Source organism: Fundulus heteroclitus, unplaced genomic scaffold (genome assembly GCF_011125445.2).
Source record: "Fundulus heteroclitus isolate FHET01 unplaced genomic scaffold, MU-UCD_Fhet_4.1 scaffold_44, whole genome shotgun sequence".
Lineage (NCBI taxonomy): Eukaryota > Metazoa > Chordata > Actinopteri > Cyprinodontiformes > Fundulidae > Fundulus > Fundulus heteroclitus.
The window spans coordinates 2591505-2613991 of NW_023396857.1; the positions used below are offsets into that span (position 1 = coordinate 2591505).

General features: G+C 47.4%; 2 protein-coding genes across 3 annotated transcripts; one reads left to right on the forward strand and one right to left on the reverse strand.

Annotated features, from left to right (window-relative positions):
* On the forward strand, positions 1-2206 carry dharma. Its single transcript, XM_036131467.1, has 4 exons — positions 1-173; positions 262-382; positions 495-731; positions 2019-2206. Exons 1-4 carry the CDS (start codon positions 55-57, stop codon positions 2145-2147), a joined length of 606 nt encoding a protein of 201 aa, XP_035987360.1. The 5' UTR covers positions 1-54; the 3' UTR covers positions 2148-2206.
* A 724-nt stretch (positions 2207-2930) lies between these two features.
* clip3 (CAP-GLY domain containing linker protein 3) lies at positions 2931-22142 on the reverse strand. Of its 2 annotated transcripts, none has more exons than XM_036131576.1 (14): positions 22007-22142; positions 15997-16368; positions 13879-14018; positions 11125-11218; positions 9497-9658; positions 9290-9408; positions 8965-9201; positions 7599-7734; positions 7128-7280; positions 6919-7050; positions 6712-6835; positions 6556-6623; positions 6362-6434; positions 2931-6038 (listed from the first exon to the last, which is right to left on the reverse strand). In XM_036131576.1, exons 1-14 carry the CDS (start codon positions 22137-22139, stop codon positions 5984-5986), a joined length of 1998 nt encoding a protein of 665 aa, XP_035987469.1. In that variant the 5' UTR covers positions 22140-22142; the 3' UTR covers positions 2931-5983. The 2 variants fall into 2 exon arrangements, with proteins under 2 accessions (XP_035987469.1, XP_035987468.1); XM_036131575.1 differs by having other exon boundaries at positions 7599-7788.
* Positions 22143-22487: the final 345 nt, after the last annotated feature.

The window sequence follows — 22487 nt, forward strand, 5'->3', positions numbered from 1 at the left end:
GCCCCTCCGCTTAAAACCGGACCGCCAGAACCTGCGGCTCACCTGGAGCAGAACATGGACGGCAGCAGAGTGTCGGACTTCAGCATCAAGCGCATCCTTTCCCCGCAGCTGGGCCGCAGACCGCCGCAGCCGGAGCCGGAGCCGGACGGAGGCCAGCGGGGGGTCCCGGGCGGGTTCGGCCCAGAGCCAGCCAGGCCCTGGGCTTCTGCGCTCATCCCCTTCGCGGTTCCGGCGCCGTTCCCGGTGCCGGCCTGTCTGCAGTACCGGGGACTGTGCTTCGGAGACGGGTTCTGTGCGTGCAGAGCCCCGCAGCACCACCATCACCACCATCATCACCATGCAGAGGTCAGCTTCTGCGCACATTGGGCTCCAGCTCCTGAAGGTGGGTCAGAACCTCCCCGGACCAGTTCTTAGGGCTACCGACGTTTAAAGTTATTATTAACGTTATTAATAACGTTTAAAGTTATTATTAACGTTATTAATAACGTTTAAAGTTATTATTAACGTTATTTATAACGTTTAAAGTTAACTGTTCCATGTTTGTTGCGTCTTTGTCCGCAGGCGGTTCTGATGCGGCCCACAGCGGGTACCAGAAGGCCCGGATGAGGACGGTGTTCACCGACAGCCAGAGCAGAGAGCTGGAGGCGCTGTTCCACATCACCGACTACCCGGCCACGGAGGCCCGGGCCCAGCTGGCCCGGAACACCGGGCTGAGCGAGGAGACCGTCCGGGTGAGTCTCTGGTCCGGGGGGACTCTGGGGAATGCTGTCAGTTTTACAAGTTTCTAAAATAAATTTTGGTCTAAATAGATTATTTTTATATCGGGACGAAGCATAAAGTCCAAGTTAATGAAACAATTGACTTATTTTTCCGGATCTCATTCTGTTATTAACTAAATAAAAAAGTTCACCAGGAACAACCAACACTGGTTGTCCCAGTCTTATGTTGGCTGTTATTTTAGTAATCATGTTAATTTACCAATCCAGCATTTTTGAGGAATTAAGATCACTTTCATTAGCAAGAAAAGCATTAAAAATCACATTAAAAACATCAGTTTCATCTAAATTCAAACTTGTAGAGAAAATGGCAAAAGATGTGATTTAACCTCAGCTGAAAACAGATAATACAAACATTTTAGCCTATTTGTGTTTTAACAAAGCAGGTGAACACAAAATGCTTTCCTTGTGTTAAATGCATTAAATAGATGAAAATAAACGGCTTTCTTCTGTCACCGTCATTGACCCAGCTGTCCATTTAATAGAAAACAGAACGGTACATTAAACTCTAACACAGGTTATCTAGCATGGCTGGTCTGGATTCTTTGGTAATAGTTAAGCTAACAGCTAAATTTGTAGGTTAAGCAAAGAAGAAAATATTCTACTTGTTGATTAACTTTTCTCTTTGTATTGGCATCATTTCAAAGCTTCAAGCATCATTTCTGATACATAAAAAAAAATCATATTTTCTTACCAAACATTTCCAGGTCGTCTCATCACAGCTATGCTGACCCTAAGCCTTAAATAATTCCCCTCTGGGATTATTAAAGTATTTCTGGTTCTGATCTGATGCTGAATGTGTGAAAAGCAGCAGCGATTAAAGATGATTGAAAATAAAAACTTAGAACCTGCAGCAGATCCAGTTTGGTTTTCTTTCACTTCTCCAAAAAGGCCAAATTGTCTCTATTTCAAAGTTCTCCAGACTTCCTGAAGAATTAAAGGATCTGAAGGTTCTGGGTTGGATCCAACCCAGAACCTTCGGTCTGCTCAGGTTCCTCTGATTTCAGTGGGAGAACCATCAGATGTGGTTCTTAGGTCCAGAGAATATCTGGAACATTTAGTGTTGATTAAAACCTTTTCAGAGGGAAACAGGAACGTAGATTCCAGAACCGCGGGTCCAGAACCTACAGAGAACATAGTTCTTGTATTCAGAACTGTTTGTATGATGAAGAGCTTCTTCATCCAGAACCACCATCGCTTTGTTCCACCTCACCTGAAGCTTCATCCATGCTTTGTCTCCAGGTTTGGTTTAAGAACCGCCGGGCCCGGAGGAAGAGGCAGCGCAGCGGGTCAAAGGTCAGATCGCCGTGTCCGTCACCGAGCGCCGCCGCAGCGTCGTCAGAGAAGAAGACCTACAGCTCCTCCCCCTGAGGCCCAGCGCCGACCCACCTGCTGCTGCTCAGGGGCACTTCAGCAGGGCGGCTTCACCGCTGGACGTCTTCCTGCAGCTGCTGCTGGGGGTCCAGTGGGTCCGGGTCCGGGTCTGGGTCCTGGTCTGGGTCCTGGTCCAGTGGGTCCTGGTCTGGGTCCTGGTCCAGTGGGTCCTGGTCCTGGTCTGGGTCCTGGTCCAGTGGGTCCTGGTCTGGGTCTGGGTCCTGGTCCTGGTCCTGGTCCGGGTCCTGGTCCAGTGGGTCCGGGTCCTGGTCTGGGTCCTGGTCTGGGTCCTGGTCTGGGTCCTGGTCCTTGTTGGCCCACCAGCAGATGTTTAAGGACAGATTTCCACTTTTGAACTGGATAATTTATTATAAAGAACTTTATACATGAACACAAACTTTGGACTTTATTGATTTCCTGAGAATAAATTTTGATATTCAGAGAAAATATGATTTCTGCTTTTATTAAACTCCATCCATCCATCCATCCATTCATCCATCCATCCATCCATCCATCCATCCATCCATCCATCATCCATCCATCATTCATCCATCCATCCATCCATCATCCATCCATCATCCATCCATCCATCCATCCTCTGACTTATTCTGTAAACGTCCAGCGGTAACAGAACCAGAACCGTCCTCCGTCTTTACAGCTCTGGGTTTTACTTTGAGTCTGATCTTCATCTCTGAGTCTTTTGTCCCGTTCCGTAAACCAACAACAGCAGTTTTTGTCCTGAACAGTAATCTGATTACAAACCAAGACCAGCAGACATAGAAAATGCAAAAACATCAAATTCTTTATTATATTGATAGTTAACAATATCTGAAGCATTTTCATGCTGATGAGGAGAAGACACAGACTGAAAACCCGACAATCAGAAAATACTGAGGAGAAGGTTACAGACGGAGAGCATGCAGTGAGTTTATCTGTCAGGATTCCTCGTCTTCCTCCTGTTTCAGCATCAGGAACTGACAGGTTCTACCAAACAGGACCGACCCACTCACACAGGCTGTACCCGAGCTCATAAGTAGTCAAATCATTTTAAAAGATACAAAAACAAAAGGTACACTTAGTGAAGTTATCAAAATATAGGCTATATACTGTAGATCATTAAGACTTGTTCATAATGAAACAACCACTGCTTGGTTACTTCCAGGACAGAACCAGAGATTCTGACGGTTCTAGCCAGCAACCACAGAATAATTAATACTTTACTTTCCTGCTGACTCGGTTTTCAATGTTTTCAGAGATTTTACGTGTTTTTTCAACTACCATCATTTTCTTTTAATATCTGGATAAAAATGAACCTGTTTGCTGTTAAAATGAATCCGTTGAACGAGCAACGGATTCAGAGACGGGACATTAACAGTCTCTGCTGTAATTACACCATATAACTAAACGGACTCAATAAAGTTAATTCTGCTGAAGAGGACAAAGAAGTATTTTAAAACTAGACTGCAGGAATGCAAAGTTTACAGTTTAAATTTGCAGAACTGAACCAGTTTGAACCAGAGGCAGAGCCTGTTATAAGCAACAAATAATAAAAAAAAAAACAGTTATGCAAAGATCTTAGATTAAATTGAGATTATAGTGACACCTGGCGGCCAAACCAGGGAAAACTCCACGTTTACAAAGTTGACAGTGAAGTGGCTTCACTGGGACACGTTGACCGTACTGTAACTTTACGTTTACTGTACAAAGACAAACTTCCACCATCACTGTGGCCCACAAAAGGTGACGCTTAGCTGAGATGAAGTTAGCAGATCCCATCAGCGTTTTACACAGCGAGCAACAAAAGCTGCACTGTGGCAAAACAGAGTGTGAAATATGAACAGGAGAAATTAGCATTGTGTGGATTAACTTTGTGTTGTTAAGCTCTGGGGTTGACTGAGAGAACCAAAAAGAGCAGGAAGGTATAGCAGGGAGTCATCTGCATATCATGAGATCTGAGACAGGCTGTAAACTTTCTTTTCTAGGCAGAAAAAGGTCACAACTTTAAGTTTTAATCATGCAGGAAAAAGGTTTCAGGGGAAATCTGCAAAAGTTCTGGTTGAATTAATGTTTATTCAGTTTGTGTGTAAACGCTGAAAAGCAGCTGCTCTGCAGGTACGTACAGAACGTTTGTATCCATGGACCCAAAGCTGATTGGGTCAGATAAGGTCCAGTCTGCCTGGAACCTCATCAGGTTCCTGTGATGAGCAGAACCGCTGCAGATTATATCAGCCAACTGTTGGAGCTTATTGCACAAACAGAAAAGTTCTGTACAGCAGTGCAGCAGCAGCCACAATGTTTGCCCTCAGTGAGGCTGAGAAGCACGAAGCACACATCATTTAACATTACTGATAGATATTTATAAAACAAACACTTTTACGATTTTTAAGTATTATCATTAAGTCATTAAAGGACATTAAGAGAATGGAAGTGTTGAACAAACCAGAACTAAAATAAAGCATTCCAGAGAGAACTGTGTTATTTATCGGCTTATTTGCTTTAATCCATCAGTTCTGCACTTTCAGGGTTTCCAGAGTTTTATTCTACAGCAGCTCCAGTTTTAGATAAATAGGTCCTTAAATCTGAAAATGGGCAGGAATGAAAGGTGACGGATCTAACGTTGATCTAACGTTCAAAGCAACGCCGATGGATCAGAGGTGACGGATTCTCCATTTTCTGGATGGACACCTCAGCCGGGGAGCTGGCTTTGTCCCGGTTTGGGTTTTTAACCTGGATCATAGGAACCGTCTCCACACGGAGCGGATCACTGATTTCAGCTTCACACCAGAGAGGTTTCCAACAATTAGCTCACATGAAGGCTAACTGTTCCTGTTTGTGTTAGCAGCACATGCTCAGATATTCAAAAGCAGAAGAAGCCTGAGAAAAGAAGAAGAATGAAGGAGGGATGAGAGAAGAAGGAAAATCATGGACTCCTTGGAAAGATTCTCCTAAACGAGGACATGAAAGCTTTCGGATCTTTGGAAACTGATAAACTGAGACAAGCTAGAAACGAAATGATTAATTACGGTAAATAACGTTTATTTTCAGAAGTAGTTTAAGGATTGTGAAATTATTTTGGGTTATTAAACAACCATCTATAAGTTCTAGACCTAAAATAACGTCAGTTTCAAAGAGTTTTCATCTGATAAGAAACTGATCATGGAATCATTTTCTGATGATCAGCTGCCAAACCGTCACGCAAACTAACGGAAACTTTGTAGGTTTGTTGAAGAAGATTTTGCTGACATTATTTGTCTAAAACCTAAAAGTTGTGACTGACATGATGTAAAAATGTGGAGATGATTAACCCTGTTTCCTCGTCAGATATTAAAGCAGGAGACACCTGACTGATGCACGAACTGTGTTCAAATATCATTAGAAATCAAATTCTGGATCTCACTGCAAGGAGCCAGCAGCCAGCGGCGGGTCCGACTTTCTCACCAAACAACCGGAGCGCACCCCCACCGGTTCTGGTGTCGGATCAAAGAGATCCGCAGGTGCAGAGAACGTTTCTGGACTCAACCCACTCAGACCTGAAGCCGGCTGCAGCCAAACAAAACCACGAGACAGAGGGGAGAACTGAGCACCCCGGACCAGTAGGGGGCGCCAGAGGGAGAGGACGGGTTTCAGAGCTCTCTGCTCCTTCAGAGCTGGACTCAGTGAATTGAAGGAATGCAGGACGTTTCAGATACAAGGCACTATATGTTGCTATAGAACGGCTAAATTAGGAGGACTCGGGCTGGGAGAGCGTCACCACGAGGAGTTCAGACAGAACGATGGAGAGAAAGTAGAGCCGAGAGGTCCGTCCGGTGGAGGGAACGGTGGGCAGGGCGTGGTTAGGACTGCATCTCAGCGCGAAGCATCCATGGGAACCAGCAGCAGAACAGCAACCTGCAGCAGGTGGACAGAGGACAGCCTGTCAGTCACTGATTCTGGTAGATCTCACCCAGAACCGGCCCGTAGAACAGAGGCGCTGCTCAGAACCTTCCCATCGTTGGTGTGACCCGAACATCTGCACAGCCCTCAGAAAACCAACAAACCCTTCAGGGGAACCACGAGCTCTGTGGTGGCAGAGCCTGACCCATAACGGGACGGAGGAGCCGTTTTATCTGATCCCAGTCTGGATCAGAGCGTGATGGTTCTGGTTCTGGTTCTGGACAACATAGGTGAGGTGAGCAGCACCATGAGGTTGGAGCTGAAGCAGAAGGTCTCACCTGGATATGGAGCTCTCAGAGGTCAGGTCTTTAGGAGATCGCATGGTGTGGAAGTTCCTCTTGGGCTGCGACACTGCAGGGAGACGGACACACAGAGGTTCTGTTGGCTAACACTGGGCCCGGTTGAGCTGGGGCAGAACTTTCATTGTTCTGATGACCTGAACAGGTCAATGAAAGCAGTGGTGGAAACTTACTGGAGACCTGGTGGACCTTCTTCACCATGGAGCTGTCGTTCTGGGAGCCTTCTTTGGGTCCGCCGATCCTGCAGAACCAACAAAACCCAAACCGTCAGTCTGCTGCCCGTTCATCAGCAAACCCGTCAGGTAGAGCCCGGTTCTGCCCGCCGGTACCTCTGGACACGGGAGGGCGGAGCAAACACTCCATATTTGGGCAGACAGTTGAAGTAGCGGACCCCGAACACCGAGCCGTCGTGTTTCCCGGTGGGCTGATCCAGTTCCACGCCGAACCAGAACCCTGCAGGGACACCGGGTCAGAACATCCTGTCAGAACACAGAAACAACCCGGCTACCGGATCCTACAGAACCACCAGCACACACCTGGAGCAAAGTCCGTCTTGCCGTAGAAGCGAACGATGCCGAGTTTCTGACCGGCCACCAGAACCTGGTCTCCCACCTCCACGCCGGTTCCGTCTGGGTCCAGACTGGCCACAGACGTCTTCTTCCTCTGGGCTGAAGACACCAACAACACCAGTCACCTCCGTCAGACCAGAACCTGCAGAACCCAGCCAGAATTCCAGCTGCCTTACCTTTCTCCTTCTCCTTCTTCTCCTTCTTCTCCTTCTTGGTTCTGCCGGCCAGGCGGGAGGCCAGGTCCATGCGGGGAGTTCTGGGGGTGGAGGTGACGGAGGACGGAGTCTGGTCCACAGCCTTGGAAATCTTTGACACTGGAGCAAAAATGCCTGCAGGTCCAAACACAAAGACGATGAAGACAAGAAGGCTGTTGGACAGCAGAACCGGCTCCAGCAGAACCGGCTCCAGCAGAACCGGCTCCAGCAGAACCGGGTCCAGCAGAACCAGGTCCAGCAGAACCGGGTCCAGCAGAACCGGGTCCAGCAGAACCAGGTCCAGCAGAACCGGGTCCAGCAGAACCAGGTCCAGCAGAACCGGCTCCAGCAGAACCGGGTCCAGCAGAACCGGTCCAGCAGACCCGGGTCCAGCAGAACCGGGTCCAGCAGAACCAGTCCAGCAGAACCGGGTCCAGCAGCGCCGCAGCTCACCCAGTTTAGGAGGACAGATGAAGTAGCGGACTCCGCCCACGCTGCCGTCGTTCTTCCCCTCCGGCTCGTCCAGCTCCACGCCGACCCACTGACCGCTGGCGAACTCCGTGGTTCCACAGAACCTCAGGGTTCCACTCTGAGACGGACGGAGGACAGGTTCTGCAATGGCTCTGAGGTCAGCGGACATCAGCTACACACGGCAGCAAGTCAGAACATTCAGAGTTCTTCTGGTTCCGCTCCAGATTACAGTTACAGCCACGACACCTTCAGCTCCATGTGGCGGAAAACACCGCATGAATCCATCCATCCGTTCATCCATCCGTTCATCCATCCATCTGTTCATCCATCCATCCATCCATCAGTCTGTTCATCCATCCATCCATCCATCCATCTGTTTATCCATCCATCCATCCGTTTATCCATCCATCCGTTTATCCATCCATTTATCCATCCATCCATCCATCCATCTGTTCATCCATCCATCTGTTCATCCATCCATCCATCCATCAGTCTGTTCATCCATCCATCCATCCATCCATCTGTTTATCCATCCATCCATCCGTTTATCCATCCATCCGTTTATCCATCCGTTTATCCATCCATCCATCCATCCATCTGTTCATCCATCCATCTGTTCATCCATCCATCCATCTATCCATCTGTTCATCCATCTGTTTATCCATCCATCCATCCGTTTATCCATCCGTTTATCCATCCATCCATCCATCCATCTGTTTATCCATCCATCCATCCATCTGTTCATCCATCCATCTGTCCATCCATCCATCCATCTGTTCATCCATCCATCCACCCACCCATCCATCCATCTGTCCATCCATCCATCCATCCATCCATCCATCCATCCATCCATCTGTTTATCCATCCATCCATCCATCCATCCATCCATCCATCCATCCATCCATCCGTCTGTTTATCCATCCATCCATCCATCCATCCATCCATCCATCCATCCATCCCTCTTTATTCTGCATTTCTTCATTATTCAGGTTTTCTTTCATATTTTTATCAAAGCTGAATTTAACCGTTCTACAGATCCGTTTCCAAAGACGTTAATCTGACAACTTTCCAGATGCTTCAAAGAAACTGTTGAGAGCATCAGAAAGAAAATAAATGTAAAAGTTTAATCTGCTGTAAAGACGCACTGACACTAGGAGGCGCTGTTGTAGCTCATTCATAATGATCACGTGATCTGATGATGGTGCCATGGTGACAGGAACCAGCAGGTCCTGGAGGTTCAGGAACCAGCAGGACCTGGACCTTCTGGTTCCTGCAGGTCCTGGAGGTTCAGGAACCAGCAGGACCTGGACCTGCTGGTTCCAGCAGCAAAGCGCTGTCCAGTGAGTACCTTCATGTCATCGAGGACCACCCGCTCTCCCAGCTTCAGCCCCAGCGCCGCCAGCATCAGGTTCCCAGGGATGTTGTCGTAGTTGGGCAGGGTGGCCTTTGGGAGGTTGCAGCTCAGAGGCACGGCGTCCAGAAGCAGCTGCTTCAGGTCTTTGGCCACCATGGCCGCCTCAGCTTTGTCCAGGCTCATGTCCATGGGGTCAGGAACCACCTCAGCAGGAACCTGGCCCTTATCGTTCTGCAGACACAAACCCAAAGCTCTCACAGCAACAGGCTGACGGCCCGTTTACAGGTCGCTTCCAGACAGAAGGTAAGTTTGGGTTTACCCTGACGGAGGGGTTGGCTCCGTGCTCCAGCAGGCATTTGACGGCGCTCAGACACAGGTTGGAGGCAGCGATGTGCAGAGCCGTGCCGTAGTGGAAGTCGCTGCAGGTGGAGTTCAGCACTGAGGAGAAAGAAGAAGCAGCTGAGCTCGTCTGCTGGAGTCCACCTGGGCTCTGCAGCCAATCAGCATCAGGCTGGAGCTCACACACCTCTGGGTTTGGTGCCTTTGAGCAGCACCCGGATCAGTTCTGGGACGTCAAAGTAGGCGGCGTAGTGCAGAGCGTTCATGTTGGTCCACCGGCTCCGCAGACTCACGTCGGCGCCCAGCGAGATCAGCTGACTGGTGAGGCGCAGCGCCGCCGCCGGGTCGCCTGCACACAGCCGGGATGAAGGTAAGAGCTGCTGTGGGTCTGCACCCCCCCCACCACCCCCACAGCACCCTGCCGTCCCCCGTCACAGCAGGGCCCCACAGACGCCGACCTGGACCGACCTGAAAACTCATCGGTGACTTTCTGAAGAAACTGTTTTTTCTGCAGAAATACGGTTTAAAGTCTGAGCATTTGAAAAAGTCCATCTAGGAAGTGTAACAATTACAGAAAACACACTTTGATTTCTGGTTCTAATGTGTTTAAAATTCACCAAAGGCTGATTAACACTGAACTCTTCCTCTACGTTATGTTTTGAGGGTTTCATGCTGTGTAGCGTTAATGCTGTACTGTCACTTTAAGAGAGGGCCACGCTTTAACGGCGATAGGTGCTAGGCTCCCTGAGAAGAGGTGGGAACGTTTCTTTACCTGTAGGTTTCCTGAAATCCACCATGTGGATGTAACTACCTGCAGCTGTGAATGCTGTCTGCTAAAACACAGCAGGAGGCGTCTGTGGTGGACAGACATGCTCCAGAGCAGAAACGCTCCAGAGCAGAGATGCTCCAGAGCAGAATGCTCCAGAGCAGAAATGCTCCAGAACAGACATGCAGATACTACAGTTCTCTGGAGGAGCTGCATGGCACTCACTTCTATTTCTGGAGGCTCCTCCCATCAAGCTGCAGATACTGTTGGTCTTTCTCCAGGGCAAGGTTGACGTGTTATAACTCAGAATGCAACGATTACACAAGGAAAACAAACTCAGGTGTTAATTTCTCTTGTAAAATATAAGATTTTTTTTACAGGTGAGGTTTGTTTTCCATGAAGTTTCGCTTCTGCAGCTCAGAATCGTTTTGGCCAAAGTAACCAGGCCTGCTGTGAGTGGCAGCAGGATAATCCCGCATCATGACACCACCACCGCCGTGTCTCACAGATCAGTGGGTGGTTAGTGTCTGATGATGAGAACATTTACTGAATCATTAGGCTTATACATCCAAATTAAAACACATTTGTTCAGGATTGCCTTTGACTCTTCTAGTTAAACTGTTAACTAGTTTGTAGTCCAACTGTTTTTAATATTTGCTTTTAGTTTCCATTTTCCCATGTTTTATTTTGCTTAAATTGTTCTACATTTTATTCCAGCTTGCTTTAATTGTTTTTATTTTCCTATATTTTAATTATATAAAGCACTTGGTGTCTTTGTACTGAAATGTGCTACACCAACATGAACACATTTATTTCACGGTTGCTCTGTTTGATTTGAAGCCCTGAATCTGTCTGAGAGCAGATGATGGTAGTTAGTGGCTGGAGGTGAATTCCTGACCTGAATCTCTGATCCTTCCTCTGTTCCTCTTCCTGAAACTCTAACAGACTCTTCCTCAGCTTCATTTTCACGCCCCTCTGGGTCTCTAGCAGCAATTCCTCCGCGCTCACAGAGAGAACGCCTGACGGTCTAAAGCAGGAGCGATGCTCACCGACTCCGTGCGCTCCGGCCTTGCAGCTGTAGTGAAGCAGCGTCATGTCGGTCAAACCGTCGCGGTCGTTCACGTGGCAACCACGCTTCAGGATCTGAGAGACAAACACAGAGCTGGAGATCATTCACACGTCCATGTGGTGAAAACTGAGGCTGGCTTCATCAGAGGACAGGTCAGCTGATCTCTGCTCCGCCTCACTGGTCAGACTGAAGGTGTTATGCTAAACTGAATTATTAACACAGCATCACCTGCAGGCTGCAGCGTTTTTATTTCCTTTCAGAAAAGTTGTGTTTTTTCTCATTGGGGAAGATTCAACCTGCCGTTAACGTCTCCTACAGGCCCGGCGCCACAAGGGGGCACACTGGAGCACCGCCCCTCAGAATAAAATAATAAATATGCAAACAGGAGCTGGTGGCGCTTTTTTCAATGACACACTGGGTGAGACACGAGCACTTAAGGAAAAATAATCTGCAGCCAAAAGCGTTTTCCCGTTATCTGGCAGATCACTCTGTGAGGAGCTGGCGCCTCGCTTGCTGTGAGAAGATGCTGCAGCGCTGCAGGCTGGAGGAGACGAGGAGGAGACGAGGAGGAGACGAGGAGGAGCAGTAGAAGACCTTAGTGGGCTGCTATTGAGAATAGACTAATATGACTATAATGCTTAGATTACCTCATCTAAGGTAAACAATCAAAGCAGAGGGATCATTAAAGCAAAATCACCTCTGACCCATCTTCTTGGAAACATGTGATCAGCTGGACTCAGGGAGAGGACAGTTTCACTCCATCCTGGTTAAAACAAGGTCAACGCTGGTGTGTTTCCTGTGTGAGACTAAATGTTTGGTTTCAGATGTTTGTGTTACGTCTGCTCTGATCAGTTGATATAGCAGTGAGAGAAGGAGGAAGGAGCCAGGGGTGTGATTACTTTGTGTCTGCTCTGGTTCTCAGTAAAGTGCTGGAACTTGATGGAATCATGTTGATGAATCAGTTTTCCCACCAAACCCATCCATCCATCCTTGCATCTATCCGTCCATCATCTTCCTCTGATGCCAGAAATATTTACATCCTCCAAGTAATTCTGGGGGATCCCAAAGCGTTTGTTTAGATCAGATCAGATTCATGGGTTAGAACGGCCTAGTCAAAGTCCAGACCTGCATCCAACTGAGGATCTGTGGCTAGAAAGCTGAAGTTCTCAGATGTTCTCCACCCAGCCTGACTGAGCTGGAGATGTTTTATAGAGAAGTTTCATCTGCAGACGTTCAGAGCCCAGAAGTCCTGCAGCTGAGGAGGTTCTACAGAGTTCTGACTCAGGGTGGTGAATAAAGATGAACCTGTGCTGCATGTTGGAACAGAAACAAATGTGTGAATACTTTAATCTGAGGTTGCAGCAGCTGCAGGACAGAGAGAACCGAGGAAGAATGAAAATGTTGTTTCTGTTTAAAACATGTTTGTTCAGATGATTTACATCCCGTCTGATTATTCCTGGTTCTGAGTCATGTGACTGGGTCATGTGACCGGGTCATGTGACCGGCCGCTCCAGGACGCCCTTTCCTCTCTCGCCTGAATCGGCCTCTTGCTGAGTCACTGCAGCGTCTGAATGGCGTTGAGCTGCTCTCTATTCTGCTCACGTCTCTCAGTCTGCAGACATTTCTCTGAGGCTCTCACAGCCTGATCAGCTGGTTCTGTCCTTCTGTCAGGAGTTTTCCTCCAGTCCCTAAAAACAGCAATTATCAAACCACTGCTGAAAAAGAACAATTTAGACAAACTTCTCCTCCAGAACTTCAGGTCCATCTCAAACCTCCTTTATCAGTAGATTATAGAAAAATCTGAGTTTCAACAATTAAACACCTTCTTAACAACGACCAGCAGCTTTGATGTTCTCCAGTCAGGTTTCCTCACCACAGTACAGAGACCGCCCTGATCAAGGTGCTGGTTCTGTTGGACCTCAGTGCTGGTTCTGATGGACCTCAGAACCTCAGTGCTGGTTCTATTGGACCTCAGTGCTGGTTCTGTTGGACATCAGAACCTCAGTGCTGGTTCTATTGGACCTCAGTGCTGGTTCTGTTGGACATCAGAACCTCAGTGCTGGTTCTGATGGACCTCAGAACCTCAGTGCTGGTTCTGGTGGACCTCAGTGCTGGTTCTGATGGACCTCAGTGCAGCATTGATACTGTGGATCACTCCATCCTGGTAGAACATCTGGAGAACTGGGTCGGCCTCTCTGGTACAGCTCTCCACTGGTTTAAATCTACTTAAAGGACTTTTAGTGTCAGCAGGTAACTTTACATCAGAGACGACATAAATCACATGTGGGGTTCTCCAAGGTTCCATCCTGGGTTCCTCCTGTTCTAGATCTACATGCTCCTCTAGCTCAGATCATAAACATCATCAGCTACCATCACTATGTAGACGACACACAGCTCTACATCACCATGTCACCAGGTGACTATGAACCAGTTCAGCCTCTGAGGAAATAGAGGAAATCAATGCAGGAGGAGACTAAATGTTCTTTAACTGAATAAAAACTAAACTGAAGGAATAATTTCTGGACCAATAGAGGAGAGGTCCAGAGTTAGCTCACAGCTTCAGCTGCTTCAGCTAGGAACCACTGATCAGGCCTGAAACCTGGGAGTAGTGATGGACTCACACCTGAACCTCCATCTGAAGACAAAGTGGACCTTCTAGAACCTGGAGAACATTTCCAGGATTAAAGGACTGATGTTAAAGTCCTGATAAAGTGGATCTCTGAACGTTTCTCACCTCGTTTCCAATGACGTCGATCTTGTGCTGCACCTGCGGGACCCACTGACGGACAATGGCGAAGAGCTCTGGGATGGTGGTGCGAGGATCTGTGAGGATCTCCTGACACGCCGGGTCGTTGGGGTCGAAGAAGGTGAACGCTGCAGGTGGAAACATCAGAGTTAACAGCAACCTCTGGAGAGTTAACCTCTGGATGATCAGCAGAGCGATCAGGACGCAACAGAAAGGATGAGCAAAGGGATCCCCGCACTTCTCTTTCCACCAATCTCCTTTCACTGAGATACCAAAACATCTGGAGAGAAACCTCAGGAGCCCCTGCAGACCAGAACCCGGATCATAGCAGCTAAACGGAACCAGAACCCGGATCATAGCAGCTAAACGGAACCAAAACCCGGATCATAGCAGCTAAACGGAACCAGAACCCGGATCATAGCAGCTAAACGGAACCAGAACCCGGATCATAGCAGCTAAACGGAACCAGAACCCGGATCATAGCAGCTAAACGGAACCAGAACCCGGATCATAGCAGCTAAACGGAACCAGAACCCAATTCATAGCAGCTAAACGGAACCAGAACCCGGATCATAGCAGCTAATCGGAACCAGAACCCAGATCATAGCAGCTAAACGGAACCAAAACCCGGATCATAGCAGCTAAACGGAACCAAAACCCGGATCATAGCAGCTAAACGGAACCAGAACCCGGATCATAGCAGCTAATCGGAACCAGAACCCGGATCATAGCAGCTAAACGGAACCAAAACCCGGATCATAGCAGCTAAACGGAACCAGAACCCGGATCATAGCAGCTAATCGGAACCAGAACCCGGATCATAGCAGCTAAACGGAACCAAAACCCGGATCATAGCAGCTAAACGGAAGCAGAACCCGGATCATAGCAGCTAAACGGAACCAAAACCCGGATCATAGCAGCTAAACGGAACCAAAACCCGGATCATAGCAGCTAAACGGAACCAGAACCCGGATCATAGCAGCTAAACGGAACCAGAACCCGGATCATAGCAGCTAAACGGAACCAGAACCCGGATCATAGCAGCTAAACGGAACCAGAACCCGGATCATAGCAGCTAATTGGAACCAGAACCCGGATCATAGCAGCTAAACGGAACCAGAACCCGGATCATAGCAGCTAAACGGAACCAGAACCCGGATCATAGCAGCTAAACGGAACCAGAACCCGGATCATAGCAGCTAATTGGAACCAGAACCCGGATCATAGCAGCTAAACGGAACCAGAACCCGGATCATAGCAGCTAAACGGAACCAAAGGCTGTTTTTGGTCCTCTCTGCTGTGATTCTGCTCCATCATTAACCATCAAAGCTGCTTTTCTGCTCTCCACCTGCTGTGGACCAAAACCTCCTAAACGAGGGGCTGATTAACTTGGACCGGTCCACCAGACTCTTCTGCACTGAACTGATGTTCCTAAAAACAGGATTGATGATTTCTGGAACATTTCTCTCTGTTTGTGGCTTTAAAGCTAAACCCATCTAGTCCCAGTTAGACGGGATCACAGTCTAAAACAAACCTGTAAGCACAACTAGAGCTGGGCGATAAATCATTAACAATAAAAAAAGGGTCAATAAAAAGTTCTATAGAATATATTATCCTTCGTTTTCTATTCTAGTCATGTAGGTAAATATTGCATCATTACATCCTCCCAGCCAATCACAACACAGATGCAGGAACCAAGCCCCGCCCCCATAAAGGGTTCAGAGAGCACACGTTCTTTTTTCTTTCTTTCTTTTTTTTCTTTTTTAAGTTTTGGTAAAAACTTGGTTGAATTAAGGGTTGAGTTTGATTCTGTGTTTCTATCTAAAAATAGATAATTAAGCATCAGCATAAAATGTCCAGGGCTGCACTAAAAATATGTGTTTTGAATGTGTTGATGATTATTTGTCAATATGATTTCTATTTTATCCATATGCTGTTTTTTTAGATCACCTAGCCCTAATCAGAACTTTATTGCCATTGAGCTCCTGAGCCAAAATAAAAAGGTTTAGATAATAAATCTTAAGGTGTTTAATATTGCCATTGAGCTGAGCCAAAATGAAAAGGTTTAAATAATAAATCTTGAGGTGTTCAGGTGGTACGACCCACCGTAGTCTTTGGGCAGCGGCGCCTGGGCCGACGGGTGCACCATGGCCCGGCGGGGCGCTTCCTGAACCGGACTCTGAAACTCAGAAACAGAGAGCGGCTCGGTCGCTGGTTCTGCAGTGGGATCCTCCTCCTCCTCCTCTTCCTCCTGCTCCTCCTGCTCCTCCCGCTCCTCCTCCGGCTCGTTCTCCTCCTCGTTCTCTACCTCTGCCCTCTCCTCCTCCAGCTCATATTCCTCCTCCTCTTCCTCGGTCAGCTCCTCATCCTCCTCCCTCTGAACGCGCGCCTCCTCCTGCTCCTCGTGGTCGTGCCTCTCCTTCTCCAGTTCCTGCACGTTTTCCTCTTTAGTCATGATGAAGGATGCTGCAGCTGGGCCTGTCAGAGGATCAGACACAGAGATCACAAACATTTTTTATTTTATTTTATTTTGATTTGATTTATTTTCACAACAAAACATAAAAACAGAACCATGTTTCACTAAAAAAGAAGAATATGTGATGGATAACTGCTGAAAACCCCTCAAGGGGCCTAATGAGTGGCCGTCTCCATAATAACAAATATATTTCAAAAACAACAACATTTCAATATATAAAACAGTTTAAAATATAATTTAGACCACAAATACCATATGGAAAATTCAGACAACTAGGTAGCAGCAATTTTACTCTGCGTTTAAATTGTTCTTTAGAAAGATCTGTCAATGATCCATATCTTTGACCCTCTATAATACACTAAACTGTGTTTAAACTGTGGAGGTCTGATAAGACAACTACTACGAGTTGGATACTGGTGAAATTCATAATTAAAAGTAAAAATATTACAAAAGTGCTGAGGAAGTAACTTTTTTATAGAGCTATAAATGAATAAAGCTATTTGAAGTTGAGCAAACAGTGGTTGTGAGGAGTGTCTACGATTTACACAGAATATTAGCCTTAAAGCTCACTTCTGAAGTCCAAAAACAGATTCCAGTTTAGTTGGTGGGTGCTAGCCCAAGCAACATTACAGTAATTAATATATAGATATAACATTGAATAATATAACATAATTGCAACTTTTTTGTTAATCAGGTGGTGGATTTTTCCCAGTATACCGACCACTTTGGCTAGTTTTGTACTTCTGGCACTAATGTGGTGTTTCCAGGATAAAGAATCATCTAGAATAACACCAAGGAAACGAGCAGATCTAACATTATTAATCGAAGTATTATCAATTTTCATTGGAGGTTTAAACATATCAAACTTATAACCAAAAAAATATATAACTTGTTTTTTTTATGTTAAGTGACATTTTATTTAGCACCCAGAAAAAAGATAAACCTGCTTTAAAATATCAGAATGTGAATTTCATTATAATGCAGCGCTTCTGTTTCCTCAGAGGTTCTCTAGAGAAGAAGCCCAGCAGGCAGGCGAGAAAGTTCTAGTCAGGTTGAGCTTTCAGTCAAAGCTGATGAGAAGGGCAGCAGCTACTGCTGAGAGGAAACCTGGAGAAGTCATGCAGGAGATGCTGCGATGGTGAGGATGAAGGTGAGGATGAAGGTGAGGATGAAGGTGAGGATAACGGTGAGGATGAACGGTGAGGATGAAGGTGAGGATGAAGGTGAGGATAACGGTGAGGATGAAGGTGAGGATAACGGTGAGGATAACGGTGAGGATGAAGGTGAGGATGAAGGTGAGGATGAAGGTGAGGATGAAGGTGAGGATGAAGGTGAGGATGAAGGTGCTCTGGGCTTTTGGCCAACATGAACCTCATCTTCTGGTCTGGCTGTCGACCATGGTGGAGGAACCTAAGCACAGCAGATCAGCACAAATAGCTCAGACCTCCTTCCAAGTATGGTGGTGGAGGGATGATGGTTTGTTTTGAGTGCCTTGTAGTTGCTGAGTGGACCATAACACCCCCCCCCCCCCCCCCCCCAAAAGTGTTCCAGACTCAAAAATGATCCCGTCTCTCCAACCAAGTCTGGTCCAGACTACATGAATCCAAAAGAATCAGTGAGTTGCAGTTAAAATCCAGTTTTTCTGTGATGTTTGTTTCACTCTTCGTCGTCAGATTCTGAACCAGTTCTGTGGTTCTAAAGCAGCTGGTTCTGGAGGTTCAGCACCGCTCTCTGTTGTCTGTCGTCATGTTTAGGTTGTGTTTGCAGAGAGAGAAGAAGAAGAAACAGCTGGTGTGTCTCTGAGTGTCGGACTGGCGCCGTCCATCATCGTGTCGACAGACCGGACTGGATTCTATCTGCTCTCCACTTTAGGCAGCAGACCAGAAGCTGAAATCCTTTCAGCAGCCGCTCCCTCCATCACCCAGCCGTCCATCTTCTGCTCAGTCTGCCCAGAGGCCAACCAGCAGGAACTTTACGCTTTAACTGAATTACACCGATAAGTACTGACGATGAAACATTCATTTCCCTGGTGGTCTTCCTGCTCTGAAACAATGATTGTCAGGCTATTAGTACTGGACATGTAGAAAACACAGAACCGGGCTGACATCTGGCAGCGTTCTGGAAACAACCCAGACCCAGTGAAGGTCAGAAATGCTTCCTCTTTACTCGCGTATCAGAGGAACAGAAAGAGCTCTTTTAAGACCTTCACAGCTGCAGAACATGCTGATGGGACTGAAATATCACTTAATCGCTGGATGTTCCAGAGCGCCCCCTGCTGGGCGGGGAAAGACTTTGGTCTCACGGTCCACCAGCAGCAGACAGGATTTCTGAAGAGTTGCCCCAGAGCTAAAAACCACTCCCAGCCTCAGAAACGCCTACAATCAGCAGCTGTTCCACGACCCAAATAAGCCATTTAGTCACTGCGCAACACTCCACTGCTGAAGAAACAGCTGGTTGAAGCTCCTTTAAAGGTTTTACAAAACATTGGGACAAGCCAGTGAAATCCTGGGTGAATATAATTTGGTGAGATGAGATTAATATTGAGGAGACGACCCTGCAGGTCAGAGGAGACGACACTGTAAAAACGGAAATAAGAATAACTAAACTTTTCTTGAAATTATTGTATTTATCCTTGATTTGAGCAGGTAAATAAGATGATTTGCCAATGGAATAAGATTTCTGCACTTAAAATAGGAACAACTCATCTCCATCATCTTATTTCAAGTGCAGTATGCCTAATTATCTTATTTTAGGGGTCAAAATACTCATTCCATTGGCAGATAATCTTATTTACCTGCCAAAATCAAGGACAAATGCACTAGCTTCCAGAGAATTGTACTTATTTTTAGTTGAGTTTTTGCAGTGCACCCTGCAGGTCAGAGGAGACGGAGCTGCTGCTGGTGTGGATGGAGCGACGTCTCCATCCACACCAGCAGCAGCTCCTGAATCTGAGCGGCGGTTTGTTGCATCAGACGTCGGGTCAGAGGACGCGTCTGCAGGAGGCAGCAAACACAGACGACACGCGTGTTCCTCAGGGTTGTAGAGGCGGGAGGCAGGCATGTTGCGCCTGGAGACTGGAGCTGTTCATGTTCCCAGAATAAAAGCAAAAGGACTGAGAATAAACCCCCCGTCCAGCCTGCTTAGCGTTGGTTCTGGTCGGTCTCTGTGTCTAAAGCATGACTCAGCCTGGATGACGGCGGATGAAATGTGAAGCCAGGGATGCTTTAAAGGAGACGCTGGGACGTTTGCTGCTGTCTGGGCTGTGATCTGATCAGAGTTTGAGTTAAACCTGATTCTGCCGGAGTAAAAACATCCGTCAGTTTCCTTGATTTACATGTTTCTATATGTGAACAGCCTCAGAGTCCCAGAGAAGACAGAAGCCTGTAACAGAGCTCAGAGGGTCCACGGCTGGAATCAGATCAAACGGGACACAAACTTTGATCAGACCTTCGCAGGAAAACATCAACTTTTACCAGAAATGTCTAGAAATAATTCCCTGATCCTGGAAATGTTCTGTCCGCTGCAGCGCTCAGCTTCAGGGCTTTGCGGTGTTTAGGTGTTCATCATGAATGCATACGATACACAAGTTCCTCTGATCCACAAAAGCTCTGAATAAGTTTGACCGATGGCCTTGGCAGGAATGGTGGAGGTCATTTAAACTGGCTGGTTAACTGGTAAAACAACCATCTCACACATGCATTCCCCCTGAAAGGCAAAAATGAGACTCCAGTTCACCCAGCAGTCCAGCTTCTGGACTGCTGGAGGAGGCAGAGTACCCAGAGAGAAGCCCTGCATGCACAGGGAGAACAGGAGCCTTGCTGCAAGGCAACAGTGCTACAATCTGTGCTACGATGCAGCCCAGCTTGGAGGTGTTGGGGATCATTGTACAACTTCTAGCGGCTGAGTCGAGGTGACGCTGAAGACTTTGCAGGTATGCGGTTAATGAAACAGGCCCACAGTATGATACTGCCACCACCATGCTTCACAGGTGAGGCAGTGCTGCAGCTGCAGGTTTCAGGTGCGCCATGCTAAACTGGCTGAGGTTCCTGGGTCGTTCCTGACGGTCCGTCCATCTGAGGATCGGGGGAGTGGTGGTCTGCACCTCCAACTTAAACTAATCGCTTCAAATGGTAACAAGTCATTGAAATAAATTGGATCAACTCTTGATCTGAATTACTTGTTACCATTAGAAGCGATTCATTTACGTTTTCTCTTTTTAGAGCCACTGCTCCGTGAGGGGCAAGTTAAATGTCACATTTCATCTGAATGTAAAGTTGAATAAACATTATTATTATTATTATTATTATTATTATTATTATTATTATGATGATGATGATGTTTGGAACGGATAAAGCAGGCTAATATTAAGAACTTTCACCTCCGCTGTATTGAAAATGTGTGGAATATGTTAATAAATGGTGTTTTTACCAGGAAACCAAGCAGTGGTCCAACACCAGCCAGAATGAAACCAGACGCAGCTGTGGCTACATCTGTTCACACTGGATTTATGGGTGCATTTTGAGCTTGTATGTATAAATCTGACCCTGTGTGGACCAGAGAACATCCATCATAAATATAAACTGAAGGAAGTTCCTTCTTGTTTAGATCCCTCCACCAGCTTCTCAGAAATACCTCCAGGGTGTGAAAATGACTCCAACCCAGAGCAAACATGGAGGTTCTGGGCTGAAGATCCTCAGATTATGTAGAAACAACAGGAAGTGTTCAGCTGCCTGCCGCCTGTTGACCTGACCAACATGGCCGGACTGATCACGACCCATAAGACAAACACCACAGATTCACACAACACTCATCAGCGTCATCAGGCTTCTGTGTATGCTGGGTTCTACTGGGTTCTACTGGGTTCTACTCGATTGAACTTGATTTTGTAAAGTGCCTTGAGATGACATGTTTCATGATTTGGCGCTATATAAATAAATTGAATTGAATTGAATTGAATTGGGTTTATCTCCTCCGGACTGGGTCGCTGCTGGATCCGCCCATGTTGAGCTTGTGAAACGGTACCGGAACCGGTCCAGCTGGAACCCAACAAGAACATCTAAGGATGACATTAGAGTGATTCTAGAGGACTGCTGCGACGGAGCAGGTTGTGAGGCCGAGGCAGCCATTGCCTCCTCTTCCTCCTCCTCTTCCTCCTCTTCCTCCTCCATCAGCCTCCATCTTACAGCCAGCCCAAACAGAACAGGCGCAGAAAAAGGCGCAGATTCGCACAGAAAAGCATCTAAACCCGCTTCGTGTTCCGGCTCAACGCCACTAAACCGACCCTGAACCGTAAAAACAGAAGATCGGACTCACACACGCCTCAGTTTGCGGTTTTCTCGATGTGCGCACTGAGGAGAGAACCGCCCGCAGAGCAACAATAACATGCGCACACGCTGGAAAACCCGCAGCAGCGAAGCAGAACAAATGTTCGCCTCGGTCTGCTGGAAATGAGCAGAAAAGAGGAAAAGAGGTCAGAGCTGCTGGCTGCGGATGCAGCAGGACAACAAGGGGCCATTTCAGCTCCTTCTTCATCACCCCTCCTCATCATCTCCATCCGCACGACCTAACAGCGCAAACTGAGCGGTAGAATGGACCCGACCGAGCTGCGGAGGTCCAGATGCCGGCAGGTTGGTGTTTTACCTGAAAACAAGCCGCTGGAGGATGCTGAAGATGCTGATGAAGATGCTCTCTGATGCTCAGCAGAAACAACACTGACGCTGCTCCGCTCCTCACGCTGCCTGCGCATCCCCCGCCCCCACCTGACGCTGCGCATCCCCCGCCCCCACCTGACGCTGCGCATCCCCCGCCCCCACCTGACGCTGCGCATCCCCCGCCCCCACCTGACGCTGCGCATCTGGCGCTTTCCTCCGCTTCACGGCAGCCTCTCTCCACCGCCTCTCTCTAATTTATCCCAGTTTGTGATTCCTGCAGCGTGAGTGTCCATCAGGAGCTGATTTCCCTAAATGAGATGTTTTATTTCTAGTGTGTGAGCTGCTGTCCCTGCTGTGGAGCTTTAGTTAGTACCTGGTGGTCATTGAATAAAAACAGATGTTACAAATCTACACAAATATACAACGTATTGCAGAAACTATTCGCTCACACGTGTTGGTGGACGTTGGTT